The sequence below is a fragment of the Geotrypetes seraphini genome, chromosome 6 (assembly GCF_902459505.1).
Source record: "Geotrypetes seraphini chromosome 6, aGeoSer1.1, whole genome shotgun sequence".
NCBI lineage: Eukaryota > Metazoa > Chordata > Amphibia > Gymnophiona > Dermophiidae > Geotrypetes > Geotrypetes seraphini.
In genome coordinates, this window is record NC_047089.1 from 259,395,152 (window position 1) to 259,414,137 (window position 18,986).

At 46.1% G+C, this 18,986-nt stretch overlaps 1 protein-coding gene across 6 annotated transcripts in view; it reads left to right on the top strand.

Moving 5' to 3' along the window:
* The window catches only part of GK (glycerol kinase), a 445,878-nt gene that overhangs the window by 23,444 nt on the left and 403,448 nt on the right, over window positions 1-18,986 (top strand). For all 6 annotated transcript variants that reach the window (XM_033948781.1, XM_033948778.1, XM_033948783.1 and 3 more), the window contains exon 2: window positions 7,687-7,760. In XM_033948781.1, coding sequence (XP_033804672.1) covers window positions 7,687-7,760 — 74 coding nt within the window. The remainder of the gene's footprint in view (window positions 1-7,686; window positions 7,761-18,986) is intronic.

An 18,986-nucleotide genomic window follows, 5' to 3' on the forward strand; every position in this document is an offset into this window, starting at 1 on the left:
GAAAACTGGGATTATTCACCCTCGAGAAGAGAAGACTGAGAGGGGATCTGATAGAGACTTTTAAAATACTAAAAGGAATCGACAAAATGGAGCAAGCTCACTCACCAGCAGGGGGAAAGGATGGTGAGCAAGTAACAACGTTATTCACATTGTTAAATGTGACTCGGACAAGAGGTCATGGACAGCGAGTGGTGAACGCCTGGAACTCTCTCCCGGAAGAGGTGGTGGAGGTAACCACCATTCTAGGATTTAAGGAAAAATTGGATGCACATCTTCTTGCAGGACACGAGGAATACGAGTGACTAAGGTATTCGCCGGAGTACGCCTGGCTGAGCCTCCGCGTATGCGGATCACCAGACTAGATGGACCCGAGGTCTGATCCGGTGCAGGCATTTCTTATGTTCTTATGTTCTCACATAGCGGGGGCTTTGAACACGCAAGAAGTTTACCTCAGCAGAGTTTCTCTGGACCTGGGAGAGAGGCAGCTCCTATGGGTGGGGCCTTATGCGTCTGGGCCAATCAGAGCCTTAGGCCCCTTCCCGGTTCATCCCTCTGCCAGGAAGAGGGGGGAAGGACATTGGTGGCAGGAGGGAGAGGGCATCTCTTTCACTGCCGGGGATGGGGGGGTGTTGCTTGGCAGCAGGAGGGAGTGGGCATCTCTCCTGCCAGTCTTCGATTTGGGGTTTATTTGGGTTTTTTTTTAAAATTTGTGTGTGGGGGGTGTCTGAGCTGTCAAAGCTTACTTTCCTGTCAGTGCCTGAGCCAATCAGCACTTAGACACTGATCAGAAAATAAGGAAACAGCTCAGACCTGTAGGCAAATTTTGGACGCAAATGTGGTACAGCAAGGTTAGAGAATCACTTGGCGATTATAGAGAATCGCTCGGAGTGATTATTTTAATGACCTCCTTGTACTACATTTACATGGTAGTATTGGAGACTGCTAGAAAACTTGGAAAAGACCTCGGTAAGCTATTTTGATAATCCGCCTATAAAATACTTGTATGCTAAACAGGCTAGAATCAGTTTAGTGAGCACGTTAAAGGCAGATTTTAATTTTAAGAATCTGCCCCTCAGTATTTTATAGACCTCTGTCATATCGCCTCTGAGCCGTCTCTTCTCCAAGTTGAAGAGCCCTAGCCGCTTTAGCCTTTCCTCATAGGGAAGTCATCCCAAACCTTTTTATCATTTTCGTCACCCTTCTCTGTACCTTTTCTAATTCTAGTATATCTTTTTTGAGATACAGCGACCAGAACTGCACACAGTATTCAAGTTGTGGCTGTATCATACACCTCTTGCTCTGTACAGGTCCCTTACCTGCCATGGAATCAGCCCAGTGATGAAGGCTACAACCATTCAACTTTGGCCCATACTGCTAAGCCCTTTTGGGTAGTGGTGCTGGAACATACTGTCTTTCTACAGCTAAAGAAAGTCGTCTTCTGGCTACATGGGCCAGTGCTGCCAAATTCTGCACAAATGCTAGGTTTAGCAGTCGTGTAGAATTCCTGCAGGAATAATTAATGTTGGCAGATTGGATAAAACCAAGTAGACTCTAATGTTGCCATATGCTGTTTTATGTTACCTTTTGACCTTAGTTGCTAAACCCTTTGTTGCTAGTAGCAATTCTTTCAAATATTAACAGTGAAGTAAGGCTTGTGACTTGATGTTCCATTTGTTCAGTCTTGATGGAAGATTAAGGATTTCATAATGCAGAAACCTGAGTTACACAATGAAAATGATGCAAAAGCAAACATCAGAACTGCTAAGTGGCCTGCTAGATTTTGATAACATTTGTGAGATTTTATATGGTGTCAAATGCATTTATTTAAACTAAAGCTAAATTTTAGATTGTAGTGCATAGTTAGATGCAATATAGTGTTCTTAGTATCTAAATATTTTCTGCACAAGTGGGTGTTACTCTGTCTTACCTGCAGATGGAAGTAGGGGAAAACCTGAATTTTTACCAGTGACCTCACTGGAATTTAGTGGCAGTGCTCCCTGGAAAGAGTTAGTGTTTCTCTACTTCAGCAAATGGTAGGTCATGCTATCTGGTGCTCCTGGTTCCTTGCCTAGTTCCCTGTTCTGCTGGCCATGACCGTACAGCATGTTTGAGCCTAATGTACCCACTCGGGTTATCTGGTCCCTGGACCAGACCGAGTTGAGCATAGAGTTTGGCTCTCCTGCCAAAATTTGTGCTTCTTACTGTCCACTGGGCGAGGCTTGTGGCTCAGCCCTGTGAAATCTTCCCTGAGGGGTTCAGCTCTCCAACCTCCCCAATCCTACTTGACCTCTCACCCTGTTTGGGTGTGTCAACTCCCCCCACCAGGCTTCCCTGCAGCTCTAAGGCTTACGGAAAATGTGTGTGTGGGGAGGGGGGAGTTTCTACTTGGCTTATCTTCTTAATTCTCTTAGGCAGGGAATCAAGCTATTGTAATTTTTAAAAAAACACCAAAACAAAACCGTAAGAGCACAACACAGCAGGGGGGATGGGGAGACACTGGAATCTCATGCTGAGGTCAGGTTAATTAGTAAGGCAAGCCTGCATGCTCCATCCAGGGTAGCAGTAAGAACGTAAGAATAGACTTACTGGGTCAGACCAATGGACCATCAAGCCTAGTAGCCCATTCTTACCATGGCCAATCCAGGTCACTAGTACCTGACCAAAACCCAAGGAGTTACAATATTCCATGCTACCGATCCACTGCAAGCAGTGGCTTCCCCCATGTCTTTCTCAATAACAGACTATGAATTTTTCCTCCAGGAAATTGTCCAAACCTTTCTTAAAACCAGCTAAGCAATCTGCTCTTACCACAACCTCTGGCAACGCGTTCCTGAGCTTAACTATTCTCTGAGTGAAAAAAAATTTCCTCCTGTTGGTTTTAAAAGTATTTCCCTTTAACTTCATCGAGTGTCCCTTAGTCTTTGTAATTTTTGACAGAGTGAAAAATCGATGCAATTGTACCCGTTCTACTCCACTCAGGATTTTGTAGACTTCAATCATATCTGCTCTCAGCCGTCTCTTTTCCAAGCTGAAGAGCCCTAACCTTTTTAGACTTTCCTCATACAAGAGGCGTTCCATCCCCTTTATCATCTTGGTCACTCTTCTTTGAACTAAACTAAACCTTAGGTTTGTATACTGCATCATCTCCACGTTTGTAGAGCTCGGCACGGTTTACAGGAGATGGGATAGAAAGGAACTACAATGGAAGGTAGAGGTTTACAGGAGGAGGAGAGAAAGGAACTAAAATGAAGGTTAGAGGACCAAGTATGAAGAGTTTTTTGAGGGCTTGGATGCCAGAGATGGAAGAGTGTCAGATTTTAGAGATTAGCCAGGTCTTCAGATGTTTGCGGAAAAGTTGGAGAGAGCTCATGTTTCGTAGAGGGGAGGAAAGGTTGTCCCAGAGCTCGGTGTTTCTGAAGGGAAGGGAGGTCCCTAGTTTTCCTTTATGAGAGATGCCTCTTAATGAGGGAAAGATAGTTTTAATTTTTGGGAGGATCTGGTGGTATTAGGGTTTGAGGAGTTCCAAGAGAGAGGGATACATGGAGGGAGGATCCCATGTAGGATTTTGAAAGCTAGGCAGGCGCATTTGAAATGGACCCTGGCGATTATCGGTAGCCAGTGGAGCTTGGATAGAAGCGGAGAAACATGGTCAAATTTACTTTTTGCGAAAATCAGCTTGGCCGCGGCATTCTGAATCCGCTGGAGCCTATGAAGGTTTTTCTTAGTTAGGCTTAGATATATGGAGTTGCAATAGTCCAATCTGGAAAGGATGATGGATTGGACCAGGACGGTAAAGTGATTTTGATGGAAATAGGATCTAACTTTCCTCAGCATGTGAAGGCTGAAAAAGCATTTTTTTACCAAAGAATTGAGGTGGTCATTGAAGGACAGAGTAGAATCAATAATGATGCCCAGAACATTGCTTGAGAATTCAAGCTGCAGAGTGGAGCCAGAGGGCAGAGAGAAGGAGGAGGGTAGTTGTTTAAGTTTTGGACCAAGCCAAAGGAGTCTTGTTTTGGACCTTTTCCTGCGCCACTATATCTTTCTTGAGTTAAGGAGAGCAGAATTGAATACAATACTCCCAGATGAGGTTGCACATGAGGAGTGATACATGGGCATTATAACATTCTTAGTCTTGTTAAAAAAGTAACAGGCCGCAAACTCAAGTGTATGTACGCGAACACAAGGAGCCTAAGGAATAAGATGGGGGAATTGGAAGCTATAGCACAAAAAGATAACCTTGACACCGGCATTACGAAAACATGGTGGAACAAGGAAAACGTCTGGGACACTGTTCTACCAGGATACAAGCTATACCGCAGAAACAGAGTGGGTCAAAAAAGTGGGGGTATTGCCCTATACGTCAAAGAGGGAATTGAGTCTACCGGAGAGAACACGCTGGAAACGAAAAATAAGTTAGTCTCTAGGGTCAAAATTCTGGGAACAAATGAAACAGAAATGAAGATCGGCATCTACTACCGACCCCCAGGGCAGTCCAAAGAAATTGATGGAGAAATGACGGATGAGATTAAACGCAACTACAAGGGAGGCAATGCAGTTATCGTGGGTGACTTCAGTTATCCAGGGATAGACTGAAACCTAGGCACCTCCGACTGTGGTAGGGAGACCAAGTTCCTGGATGCTGTAGGCGATTGCTTCCTGGAACAACTTGTCAAGAAAAATACGAGAGGAAATGCAATTCTGGACTTAATTCTAAATGGATTATGAGGACAGGCGCAAGGTGTTGAAGTAGAAGGGATGCTGGGAAGCAGTGATCACAATATGATCCACTTAGACTTGGACACAGGGACAAAACATCGATCTAGAACAACGGCCATGGCATGGCACTGAACTTCCAAAAAGGAAATTATGAACTGATGAGACTCATGGTAGGGAAGAAGATTAAGAAGAGGATAAGCACTGTAAAAATGCTAGAGCAAGCATGGTCCCTTTTTAAGGACACTGTCACCGAGGCGCAAAATCTATTTATACCACGTATCAACAAGGGATCCAAGAGGAAAAAGAACAAGGAACCGGCGTGGCTCACTGTAATGGTGAAGGAAGCGATCAGAGACAAGAAGTCTTTGTTTAAGGAATGGAAAAGGTCAAAAACAGATGAAAACTGGAAAAAGCACAAACAACATCAAAACATGTGCCATAAGGCGGTAAGAGGGGCCAAAAGAGACTACAAGGAAAAAATAGCCAAGGAGGCAAAAAACTTCAAACTGTTCTTTCAATATATTAAGGGGAAATGACCTGCGAAGGAAGCGGTGGGGCCGTTGGATGACCATGGAATAAAGGGAGTGCTAAAGGAGGACAAAGCCATCGCCGACAAACTGAACACATTTTTTGCGTCTATACTTACCGAAGAGGATATACGCAACATACCGGAAGCTGACAGGCTATATGCAGGAAACGAAGACGGGAAACTGATAGGGTTGATGGTCAGTCTAGAAGAGGTATGCAGGCAGATTGATAGGCTTAAAAACGATAAATCCCCGGGACCGGATGGCATCCATCCGAAGGTAATCAAGGAACTGAAAGGAGCTATAGCTGAATTGCTTCAGCTAATTGCCAATCTGTCGATCAAATCGGGAAGGATTCCGGAAGACTAGAAAATGGTAAATGTTACGCCGATCTTTAAAAAAAGGTTCGAGGGGAGATCCAGGAAACTACAGACCGGTGAGTCTGACCTCGGTATGGGGAAAGATGGTAGAGGCGCCATAAAGGACCACATCATTGATCACCTTGACGGATATGATCTGATGAGGAACAGTCAGCACGGCTTCAGCAAAGAAAGATCTTGCTTGACGAACTTGCTGCACTTCTTTGAGGGAGTAAACAGGCAGATAGACAAGGGTGACCCGGTCGACATTGCATACCTGGATTTTCAGAAGGCATTCAATTTTCAAGTTTATTGTATATTTGATTAATCGCTTACTCAAATTTCTAAGCGATGAACATATCATTAAAATTGCATAAAATTAAGGGGCCAACAAAACAGCAAAAACTAAACATATGTAACATGTTAAAGACTAACATTACAAACATGTAAAAATGAGAGGAAAGGATGGGTAGAGAAATACAAATTGCTGATAGAAAAGAAGACAATTATGGTAATAACAATAGGGAGGGGATAAACAATGAACCTTAAAGAGGTTATGAAAATGAAATGAAACTCCTAGTCAAGCTTTTTAAGTATCAAAGGCATCCTTGAAAAGAAAGCTTTTTAGTTTGCTCTTAAATTTATCTAAATTGTTTTCTTCTCTTAAGTAAATGGGGAGGAAGTTCCATGTTTGAGGAGCTGTAACAGAAAAAAATAAAGTGCCGTAGTGTATTAATAATTTTAAGTGAAGGAATAACTAATAAATGTTGATCATTAGACCTCAGTGATCTCAGAAATTGAATATCCTACCTTTTTGTTGGTGACTGGCGAGTAAAAAGGAGGAACAGCCTAATCATTTCTGAAAGATGTTAAAGAACAAATAAATCCTTTTCAAAGACAGGGAAGCTGTAGATCAAGAAGACATGAAATGGAAGCTGCAAAAAAGTAAACTTAAGAGCAACATAAGGAAAAACTTTTCAATAGATAGGATAGTGAAAGCCCTTCCAGTGAAGAAGGTGGGAGATTGAATTTAAAGAGGTGTGGGATAAATAATAATAATAATAATTTATTTTCTTGTATACCGCCCTGCCAGTAGTTCTGGGCGGTTCACAGCAAGAGAAACTGAGACATTTCAGTGAAAAAATACAATATAAAAACATTACTACTTTAAATACATAGCATAAATAAAAAAACAATTCAATTAAATTACAAATTGCTAGATAAAATAGATCATCGTTAATATACTGTTAAGAAAGTTAACATTTTTGCTTATCAAATAGGTAAGTTTTCAATAATTTCCTGAAATTAAGATAAGCATGGGATTGGGTAATCAGAGGGCACATCCAGGAATTCATCTTCCCCACTTGATATTCTAATGTCCTGTCCAAAAAGATGTTATAACGACAGGTCTTTAGAGCAGGGAAGATGAACATACTGGAATCAAAGCAAAATTTAGACTTCCACCATTCAAGAAACGGCTTAGAGCAGTATTTCTCAACTCAGTCCTGGAGTACCCCCTTGCCAGGAAGAGTTATCCACATTGAAGTTGCATAAACTTGATTTGCATACACTGCCTCCATTATATGCAAATGTCTTTCATGCATAGTCATTGTGGGTATCTTGAAAACCTGACTGGCAAGGGGGTACTCCAGGACCAAGTTGAGAAACACTGGCTTAGAGAGGTAAAATGTCAAGGAGCCATCTTATTGGGCAGATAGACTATGCTGACCCTTATCTGCCATTATTTTCTATGTGAAGTTTACTCTGCACTTAGGGCTCCTTTTACTAAGCTGCGCTAGCGGTATTAGCGCGTGCTAGACGCTAACGCCTCCATTGAGCTGGTGTTAGTTTTTGGCACATAGCGCGGGATTAGCGTGCACTAAAAACGCTAGCGCACCTTAGTAAAAGGAACCCTTAATATTGGAATAATAGAGTATTCTGTTTCCCTCTTTTTAGTGTCTTTAATAATAATAAAAAAAATCCCCATTTTTGTTTCAATGTATGTATTTCAGACCTGGAAACCAAATTATACTGGAATTCTATAGTTGTGCCAAGGAATTGACTTTACCTTTATTTTACAGGTTTTCAATGCAAAAACAGCAGAGCTGCTTAGTCATCATCAAGTGGAAATAAACCAGAAATTTCCAAAAGAAGGGTAATATAACCTTTCAATCTCAGATGCAATTAGTAACTGTACTTCTCCATTGCTAGGCTGCATCATGATCTCTTAACAATGCTAAACGATTTTAACAAGCTGAAATGTTTTTCTTTCAAATCCATCGGTCTGATTTGTATATGTATGGACTTGTTCATAGCTAATACTGCTTTCCTTTTTATTTGTTTTTATCAACTCAGTGGTTGTTAGAAATAATTTTATACATAGGGGTTAAGAATGCATGTCCATCCAGTGTCAAAATAACTCTCCAAAAATTATTTTATTTACAGAATTTATTTAATATTTATATACCACTTATAGCCTAAGTGGTTTACATTCAGGTACTGTCTGTCCTGGTGGGCTCATGCTCTATCTAATGTATCTGGGACAATGGAGGATTGAGTGACTTGCCCAGGGACTCAAGGAGGAGCACAGGATATGAACCCACAATCTCAGGGTGCTGAGGCTGTTGGCACTCCCGGACAACAGACCCTCTTACTAGATGGATGTTGGTGGCTTACTGGACGAAAGTGTTTTTTATTTTTTTGCTTTCTCAAGGCTCATCAATTAGTGATTTTGCACTTTGTGTGCTTTTTGAAATTCAGGAACGATGTGACTTTGCACTTGACACTTTGGACACTTTATTATTATTATCTTCAATCTTTGCACATCTGAATTTATATTTATTAGAATTTTTAACACATTGATTTGTTTTTTTAAGCTAGAGGATGGCTCTAAATGATGTTTATGGGTAACCTTGCATACACTCTAGGGTACTTTATGCCTGATATGCCCTGGTGAACTTTTGACTTTCTGCCAATAAACAATAACTGATGAACTGATAGCCATCCAAAGCTATTTATTAAATCTTTAGAGATTCTTGGTGTATCTAAGCAATATTAATTAAGCAGTGTAAATTTTGAAAGCCCGCAGTTTCAAGATAGTTCCCAGTATTGAGAGGTCTTTTCCTTCCAGATCTAACCACTGTGACACACACTACCAAATCTGACAACCCTAAGTGGTTTACAAAGATAAAGCATTCATAGTCTATCAAACTTATGTTACAAAACTAACATAAATCAGCTAACTAATATCTTGATAAGAGTTCATAATACAACCAACTTCACTTTAATCTTATGCTCCATAAAACTGCAAGAATAAAACAGTTTTGAGCTCTTTTTTAAAAACAGTAAAGTTAGAAACACAGAAACATGATGGCAGATAAAGGCCAAATGGTCCATCCAGTCTGCCCATCTGCAGTAACCATTAAAAATTGTTCAATTTTCTCATTCCAGGATATAAAGAATTCCATAGCTTAAGACCCAGTACAGTAAAACAAAATTACCTGAACCTTTCCAACTTAATTACCTTAAAAGAGGGAGCCTCTAATTACAAATCAGACGAACACAACATTCTACTCTGTTGAAGAACAATGGTCCATCAAGCCCAGTAGCCCATTCTCACGGTGGCCAATCCAGGTCACTAGCACCTGGCCAAAACCCAAGGAGTAGCATTATTCCATGTTACCGATCCAAGGCAAGCAGTAGCTTCCCCCATGTCTTTCTCAATAACAGACTATGGACTTTTCCTCCAGGAACTTGTCCAAATCTTTCTTAAAACCAGCTACTCTATCTGCTCTTACCACAACCTCTTGCAATGTGTTCCAGAGCTTAACTATTCTCTGAGTGAAAAAAAATTTCCTCCTATTAAAAAAAAGAGAGAACTACCGTATTTTCGCGGATATAACGCGCGCGTTATACGTGATTTTACGTACCGCGCATACCCCTCGCGCGTTATATGCCTGAGCGCGGTATACAAAAGTTTTTAAACATAGTTCCCACCCCGCCCGACGCCCGATTCACCCCCCCAGCAGGACCGCTCGCACCCCCACCCCGAACGACCGCTCGCACGCGCTCCCACCCGCACCCGCATCCACGATCGGAGCAAGAGGGAGCCCAAGCCCTCTTGCCCGGCCGACTCCCCGACGTCCGATACATCCCCCCCCCCCGGCAGGACCACTCGCACCCTCACCCCGAAGGACCGCCGATTCCCCAACAATATCGGGCCAGGAGGGAGCCCAAACCCTCCTGGCCACGGCGACCCCCTAACCCCACCCCGCACTACATTACGGGCAGGAGGGATCCCAGGCCCTCCTGCCCTCGACGCAAACCCCCTCCCCCCAACGACCGCCCCCCCCCCAAGAACCTCCGCCCGTCCCCCAGCCGACCCGCGACCCCCCTGGCCGACCCCCACGACACCCCCACCCGCCTTCCCCGTACTTTGTGTAGTTGGGCCAGAAGGGAGCCCAAACCCTCCTGGCCACGGCGACCCCCTAACCCCACCCCGCACTACATTACGGGCAGGAGGGATCCCAGGCCCTCCTGCCCTCGACGCAAACCCCCCTCCCTCCAACGACCGCCCCCCCAAGAACCTCCGACCGCCCCCCCAGCCGACCCGCGACCCCCCTGGCCGACCCCCACGACCCCCCCCACCCCCCTTCCCCGTACCTTTGGAAGTTGGCCGGACAGACGGGAGCCAAACCCGCCTGTCCGGCAGGCAGCCAACGAAGGAATGAGGCCGGATTGGCCCATCCGTCCTAAAGCTCCGCCTACTGGTGGGGCCTAAGGCGCGTGGGCCAATCAGAATAGGCCCTGGAGCCTTAGGTCCCACCTGGGGGCGCGGCCTGAGGCACATGGGCCAAACCCGACCATGTGTCTCAGGCCGCGCCCCCAGGTAGGACCTAAGGCTCCAGGGCCTATTCTGATTGGCCCACGCGCCTTAGGCCCCACCAGTAGGCGGAGCTTTAGGACGGATGGGCCAATCCGGCCTCATTCCTTCGTTGGCTGCCTGCCGGACAGGCGGGTTTGGCTCCCGTCTGTCCGGCCAACTTCCAAAGGTACGGGGAAGGGGGGTGGGGGGGTCGTGGGGGTCGGCCAGGGGGGTCGCGGGTCGGCTGGGGGGGAGGGGGGTTTGCGTCGAGGGCAGGAGGGCCTGGGATCCCTCCTGCCCGTAATGTAGTGCGGGGTGGGGTTAGGGGGTCGCCGTGGCCAGGAGGATTTGGGCTCCCTCCTGGCCCAATATTGTCGGGGAGTCGGCGGTCCTTCGGGGTGGGGGTGCGAGTGGTCCTGCCGAGGGGGGAGAAGAATCGGACGTCGAGGGGGGGCATCAGGCTTTCAGGATGGGGACAGGACTTCAAGGGGGGACAGGCAGATCTTCAAGGGGGACAGGCAGACCTTCAAGGGGGACAGGACTTCAAGGGGGGACAGGCAGACCTTCAAGGGGGGACAGGCAGACCTTCAAGGGGGGACAGGACTTCAAGGGGGACAGGCACGGAGAGGCGGGGCAGTGCACCGAAAGTCAGGGCGGGTGAACGGTGAGTCGGGGCAACCAGAGGAGAGTCGGGGCAGTGCACCGAAAGTCAGGGTGAGTCGGGGCAACCAGAGGAGAGTCGGGGAGGGCGAAAGGAGAGTCGGGGTGGCCAGAGGAGAGTCGGGGAGAGCGAAAGGAGAGTCGGGGTGGCCAGAGGAGAGTCGGGCAGCATGCGCGTTATATGCCTGAGCGCGGTATAGAAAAGTTTTTGTACATATCATCGTGATTTCTGCGCGTTATACCCCTGTGCGCGTTTTACAATGGTGCGCGTTATATCCGCGAAAATACGGTAGATGCAGCCCCCTTTTGAAGGAAAAAAGCTTTGCAGATCACCCCTGAGGAAGAGTTGAAACAGAGCACTCTGTTGGTTGCTGTTGGAACCGTGTCTAACACTTAGGCCCTGATTTTATAAATGGCACCATTATCGATGGCTGCCTAAGAAAAAGCCACTGATCGCTTGTCAATCGTGCTTAGGTGCGGTTTATAGAATTGCAGCTATTTTAAAAAGAAGTGCCTTAAATGTAGGCCAGGGTTTTAAAGGCCTACATTTAGGATGCCTATCTCGCGGCTAAGGATGCCTAAGACCATTTCGGGTATAAATCACGCCTACAGTGGCCTTAGGTCCCTCCATGGGTGGCTGTTAGGCACCTCTATTTTATTTTTCAAAAAAACATTTTTGATTGGTTAAGTTTAAGAGGCGATAGGGTGGCTATCGCTGCCTAACTTATGGTGCCATTTATAGAATCAGGGCCTTAGTAATTATACTAAAACAATTTGGTCCTCAGATACAAACTGACTTGCTGAAATGCTGATTGGGCCTAGTACTTTTGTAATATTCTTCGACCTACTGCATACACTAGTTTAGCACAGCTCAATCTATGTATTTAGGGCCAGATTCTACAAACATTGCTTTTATCCCAGGACAAGTAGGCAGCCTATTCTCACACGTGGGTGACGTGTTCCATGGAGCCCAGATGCGGACAGCCTCCCAAGCAGACTTGCTTGAAGAAACTCGGAAGTTTCGAGTCTGCTGCACTGCGCATGCGCGAGTGCCTTCCCGCCCAGCACAGGACACGTCTCCTCAGTTCTCAGTTTTCCGCGGAGCCAAGAAGTCTGTCTTTGACGCTCTGCATTGAATTTAGTTTGCTTTGTGCCTTCTCTCACCGCGGCTCGTGCTTTATTTTCTTATTACTGTGTCGCTGTGCTTTTTTTTCGGTCATTGTAAAAAAAAAAGTTGAATTTTTTTGTCGAGTGACTGGCGGGACCTGCCGCATGCCCTCAGCCTGCAAGCTTCGACTTTGCAGCGGCTATATTTTGTTTTATATCCCGGCTGGTCACGGGCTTCAAGAAATGTAGCCAGTGCCAGCGTGTGATCTTCCTCACTGACCCACACTGCTGCCTTCAGTGTCTGGGGCCTGACCATTGCCTGGAGTCATGAATTCACTGTGCTACCCTTCAACCTCAAGCCCTCAAACGTTGTCGAGTTCAAGGGGAGAAGATTTTCGGTATGGAAACCCCTGCTACACCCTCAACCTCCGATTCAGTCAGGCCTGCTATGGGGTGTCCTCCTGCCTCCATGACTTCAATCTTGACTCTCATCAGACCTTCCTCATTTGGAACATCCTCGACCTCGAGTAAATCTGCCAAATCTTCTCTTGAGCTTCCCTCAGGTCAGATACCTCAGCAGACAGTTCCAGCGGTGGTCCTCAAGCTACCTAAACATCATTCCTCCAAGTCAAAGCATTCTTCCTCCTTGTCCTCGGAGCCTTTAGCCTCAGCAAGTGGTTCAGTTTCAGACTCGGATCCACAATTGCAGTCTACAATCCAGACCATTTTAGAGCGGGGATTTGTTCAGTTACTGACCAAATATAGTCCTGCTTCGACTCTGCTTCCTGCAATCCAGCCTGGGCACTCAGCAGTCTCACAAGAGGTCGAGTCCTTGCCCGTGCCTCGAGCTGAATCTACACACTCTATGCAAAGAGTCCAGTCTTTGCGAGTGTCTGGTCTGGAATCTTCACACTCTATGCAAGGAGTCGAGTCTCTTGCGAGTGTCTCGTCTGGAATCCTACACACTCCATACAAGGAGCCGAGTCTTTGGGAGTGCTTCGAGATACCTTGATCCAGATCACAGAGTCTATGGAACTTCGATCTACAGCTTCCAGCTCTATATCCTCACATAAGGCATTGCCCATTTCGAGGCATAGGGCGAAGTCTTCTCGACCTCACATGAGACCTGCTTCCAGGCAGCACTCTCATCAACAGTCGAGGCCCTCATCGAGGCACTCATCGAGGCACAGGTCCTCCTCCAGAGAGAAACCTTCCTTGTCCAGGCCTTCTAGCTCTTCGAGGCCTCCAACTCCTCGATCTAGGACACCAATAGAAGAACCCGAGGGCTCCGCTTCTCCCAGTGCCTCGTCCCAGTCTGCTTATTCGCTGGGATATCAATACACCAGTAAGGCCTTGCCTTTGTTTTCACGCGTTTCGAGGTCATCGAGTCTCTCTCAAGGCCAAGGTCTCTCTTGCGGATCAATTGTCCTTTTCCTCCTTCCTCCTTCAAATGGCTGAGGACCTGGATCTTAAATTGGACTCTGGTTCTAAGTACACTAAGGAGTATTTAGAGGAAATGAGTCATCCTTCCAGGGTGTATGCTACCATACCTTCTGGCAGAGAGGGCAGAACCATGGACAAGTTTGGCCGTCGTTTTTATCAAAATTTGATGATGGCCTCCAGGGTTTTAAATTATAATTTTATCTTTACTACTTATTTCAAGTATTTTATTGATATACTCCCTGGTTTTTCTAAAGACCTTGGTCAACACAGGCTTTTAGAGTTCCAGCAAGTCATTGCTACTTTAGCACAACTCAGGTTACACCTTATGATGCCTTTGAACTTTCTTCGAGGGTCACTGTTTTCTCAGTAGCGATGTGCCGCCTTGCCTAGCTTCACACCATTGATATGGATCCCAACTTGAGGATCGTCTGGCCAATATTCCTTGTGAAAGCAATGATCTCTTTGATGAATCAATAGAGGCCACCAAGAAGTTGCCTGAGCATGAAAAATCTTTTGCTTCCATCGTCAGACCAAAGCCTAAGCCAGCTCCTTCCAAGCCTTCTCGACCTCTTCCATCCTTTCAGAGGTGTTATCCTCCGAGGGCAGCTCCTTACACTCGAGCACCTCCCAAGAAACCGCAACAACAGCAGAAGCAACAAAAACCTCAGCTTTTTTGACTGTCTCAAACAGAGCATAACCTCCATCGTTCTGCCTCTGTCCTCTTCCCATCGGAGGTTGTTTCCATCATTTTTAACATCGGTGGGAGACCATTATATCTGACTTATGGGTGGATACTCTCTTCATTTCACTCAGATTCCACCAGAGCTTCCTCCAAGAGAGTATCCTTCCAATCCATCCCAGACTGCCCTTCTTCTTCAGGAAGCTCAAGCTCTGCTTTATCTCCGTGCCATCAAGGAAATTCCCTTGGAACAGCAGAGCAGGGGTTTTTACTCCGTTACTTCCTAGTTCCAAAGAAAACAGATGATCTGCAGCCCATACTGGATCTCAGGGCTCTCAATAAACTTTTGGTCAAAGAAAAATTTTGCATGATGTCCCTGACCAGTGTTCCCGCTAAGCTGCGTTGGCCTGCGCTCGCGCACAAAATATTACATCGCAGCGCAAAGTTTCTCTTCACAGCGCACACACGCGTCGGTAAGGTAAGGGGACGCATTGGGGGGATTGCACTTCCCCACAATTGCCATGCTTCGGTTCCTCTTCTTCCTTCCTTCCTCCCCCCCCCCCGCGGGACCCTGCGGCACCATCAACTCTTACTCCCTCTAATGTCGGCCCTGCAGCTCCAGACTTCCTCGCACCTTCTCCCCTCCCCCTTTGGATCGCTATTATTTTAAATGTTATAGCCGCGGAGCTGTATCCATCAGTGGAGATGTCTAACCTCGGCCTGCCCCGGAACTCTTACTGCAGCAGACGCCCGTCTAGGCAGGAACAGGAAGTCACTGTTGCAGTAAGAGTTCCGGGGCAGGCCGAGGTTAGACATCTCCACTGATGGATACAGCTCCGCGGCTATAACATTTAAAATAATAGCGATCCAAAGGGGGAGGGGAGAAGGTGCGAGGAAGTCTGGAGCTGCAGGGCCGACATTAGAGGGAGTAAGAGTTGATGGTGCCGCAGGGTCCCGCGGGGGGGGGGGGGGGGAGGAAGGAAGGAAGAAGAGGAACCGAAGCATGGCAATTGTGGGGAAGTGCAGAGCTGCAGGGAAGAGTGTTGCGGTACCCAGCTGGAGGGAGAAGGAAGATGAGGGAGGGAATTAAAGGAGATGCCAGGGCTTGGAGCGTAGGAGGAAGGTATGCCAGTCTAAGGGAAAAGGAAGGGGGAGATGTGAGAGCATGGAGGGGGAGCGAAAGATGGAAGAAAAGGAAAGGAGAGAGATGCCAGAGAATCAGGGAAGGGGAGATACCAGACTATGAGGAGAGGTGTGGGAGAGGGAAGGCGAGGAGAGAGATGCCAGACCAATGGGGTGAAAGGAGAGATGGAAGGGGGAGGCATACAGTTTCTGGAAGGGGCATAGAAGGAGAGAAGATGCCATATAGGGGAAGAGAGACGGCAGACAGTGGATGGAAGGAAGAGAGTTACAAGAAGATGAGGAAAGGAGAAACCACAGAAGACAAATGTAGAAAAAAATTTCTATTTATTTATTGCTTTAGGAGACATGTGTCACTGTTTCTGTGAAGCATTGTATGCAGAGTCCAGCTTCTTGCTGGTTCAATTTAACCTTTGTCTATGTATTTTTATTTTATCCCCCCTTTTACAAAACTGTGAAGCGTTTTTAGCACCAGCCTTGGTGGTAGCAGCTCTGATGCTCAGAATTTTATGAGCATCAGAGCTGTTACCTCCGTAGCTAAAATCCACACTACAGTTTTGTAAAAGAGGGAGGGGTTAGTTTGTGATTACATATTCCTTACTAGGCGAAGGTGTTTTCTGTGTTCTGTGTGTTCGAAAGACATGGTTTTCTGTTAGGATTGACGGTGTAGGATTGATCTGTGCTGGTCTGGCTTGTTTAGTTTTACAATGGGTGTATTGATGTACTGCTCACTGCAATATGTAAGATGCTGCCTTTTCCTAGGTACTCATGTGTGACGTGTGGTTTGTTACTAAAAATCATGTTTTTCTTACAGATGGGGGGGGGTGCCAAAAAATGATGGGCCCCGGATGTTACATATGCTAGGTACGCCACTGTATGTAAAGATACCAGAAAGCTGGCGTAGCAAAAACTTCTAAGTTTTGAGTATTTAACCCTCCCACAATCTCACGGGCACTCGTTTCAAGTTTATTGAGATTTTGATTTAAACGCAATATCAAATATTTTCAATGCGTATAACAAAAATAAATTTGGGGAAATAAATAAAACCATTTGAACCAGTGTTCCCGCTAAGCTGCGCTGGCGTGCGCTGGCGCACAAAATATTACATCGCAGCGCACACGTTTCTCGTCACAGCGCACGATCGGAAGAGGCGTACGGCAGATGGCAGGGCGGCGAGAGGAGAATCGGGCGAGTTGGCTCATAACTTGCTGGCGCCCGATATTTTTGGCTCACGGTGAAAAAAGTTTGCTCACAACACCCGCCCGCTTAGAGGGAACACTGTCCCTGACCTCCCTTTATCCCCTTCTAGATCAGAATGATTGGTTGTGTTCTCTAGGTCTGAAAGAGGCTTACACTCACATCCCCATTCATTGGGCCTCCCATCAGTACCTCAGAATTCGGGTGTGGGAATCTGCATTTTCAGTACAGAGTGCTACCCTTCGGCCTGGCATCATCTCCATGAGTGTTCACCAAGTGCCTAGTGGTGGTGGCAGCAGCTCTGTGGAACCATAGTCTTCAGGTGTTCCCCTACCTGGAAGACTGGCTCATCAAAGATTTAACATCTCAGAGGGTTATTGTAGCGACCCAATGGACTATATGGTTCCTACAAAGTTTGGAATTCAAAATCAACTTTCCCAAATTCCACCTTCAGCCCTGTCAGAACCTACAGTTCTTCGGAGCTGTTCTGGACACTGTCCAACTCGGAGCATTCCTTCCTCAGCAGCGTCTGGATGCTCTTCTTCAGCTTTGCCGCAAAGTGTCTTCCCTTTCTTCAGTCTTAGCGAGACACATGATGGTACTACTCGGTCATATGGCCTTCACCGTTCACGTGACTCCTTTTGCCAGACTTCACCGCAGAATTCCTCAGTGGAACCTGACATCTCAGTGGGCGCAGGCTTGTGACTCACTCTCTCAACACATTACAGTCACTCCTTTGTTGAGGCAGTCTCTCTACTGGTGGATGCTCTCTTCCAATCTCTCCAGAGGTTTACTGTTTCAGACACCCCCTCATCAGAATGTTCTCGCGACAGATTCCTCGACCTACGCTTGGGGAAGCTCATCTCGACAGTCTCCGTACTCCAGGCCACTGGTCCAGCATGGATCATCGGAGCAATCTTCAATGCTCTCGAAGCTTTTCAGCATCTTCTTCATGACCAGGTAGTCCTTATTTGGACGCCATATAGTACATCAACAAGCAGGGAGGAACAGGATCTCTCCCTCTTTGTCAGGAAGCTCAAAGGGTGTGGGACTGGGCAATCCATCACAACACCTTCCTGAAAGCAGTCTACATTCAAGGAGAGAAAAACTGTCTGGCGGACAAATTGTGTCGTTTTCTGCAACCTCATGAATGGACACTCAATTCCTCGCCTCTATATCAGGTTTTTTTCTCAGTGGGGAACTCATCAAATAGATTTCTTTGCGTCTCCCCACAACCACAAACTGCCTCAGTTCTGCTCCAAGATATACTCTCCTCATCGCCTCGAGGCAGATGCTTTCCTTCTGGAATGGACAAATCTGTTCCTGTATGCGTTCCCTCCATTCCCTCTCATTCTCATGACTCTTGTCAAGCACAAGAACGATCATACCACCATGATTCTAATAGCTCCTCGGTGGCCCAGGCAATCCTGGTTCTCCCTTCAAGTTTTATTCAAGTTTTATTTATATTTGATTAATTGCTTAATTAGAATTATTTCTAAGCGAGTTACAATATGTAAAAGTAACTTATAATTTAACATGGTATTAAAAACGAAAAAAAAAAAAAAAAAAAGAGAAGAGAAAACAAAAAAAGCAGAAATAGTTTAAACAATAGATATGTTTTAGAAAAAGTTTAAACAATGAATACAACTGGCAAACTTACGGACTGATACACTGGGTAAAATAAAGACAAATGTTAAGGGGGAGAAGGTTAAAGAAAAATGAGGAAGAAGGAAGAGAGTCTAGAATAGCAATTTACAAGTTAAAAGCATCCTTAAATAAAAAGCTTTTTAAGTTCTTTTTAAAATGGCTTAGATTACTTTCATCTCTTAATTGTAAAGGTAAAGAATTCCAGAGTTATAGAAATATAGAAATAGACGGCAGATAAGGGCTACGGCCCATCTAGTCTCCCCACCCCAATGACCCTCCCCTACCTTTCTCTGTGAATAGATCCCACGTGTCTATCCCATTTGGCCTTAAAATCAGGCACGCTGATGGCCTCAATAACCTGAAGTGGAAGGCTATTCCAGCGATCAACCACTCTTTCATCAAGCCCCAGGATCACCCTTTCATCAAGCCCCAGGATCACTTCCCTATGATTCTCATCCACGTCGGAACCAACGACACTGCCAGGTGCACCCCGGAGAGCATACCCGAAGACTTCAGAGCCCTGGGAGAGAAGCTGAGGAAGATGGATGCGCAGGTGGTCTTCTCCTCGATCCTCCCAGTGAGGGGCAAGGACAGTGCCAGGGAGGATCGAGTCCGGAGGGCGAATGACTGGCTGCAGGGATGGT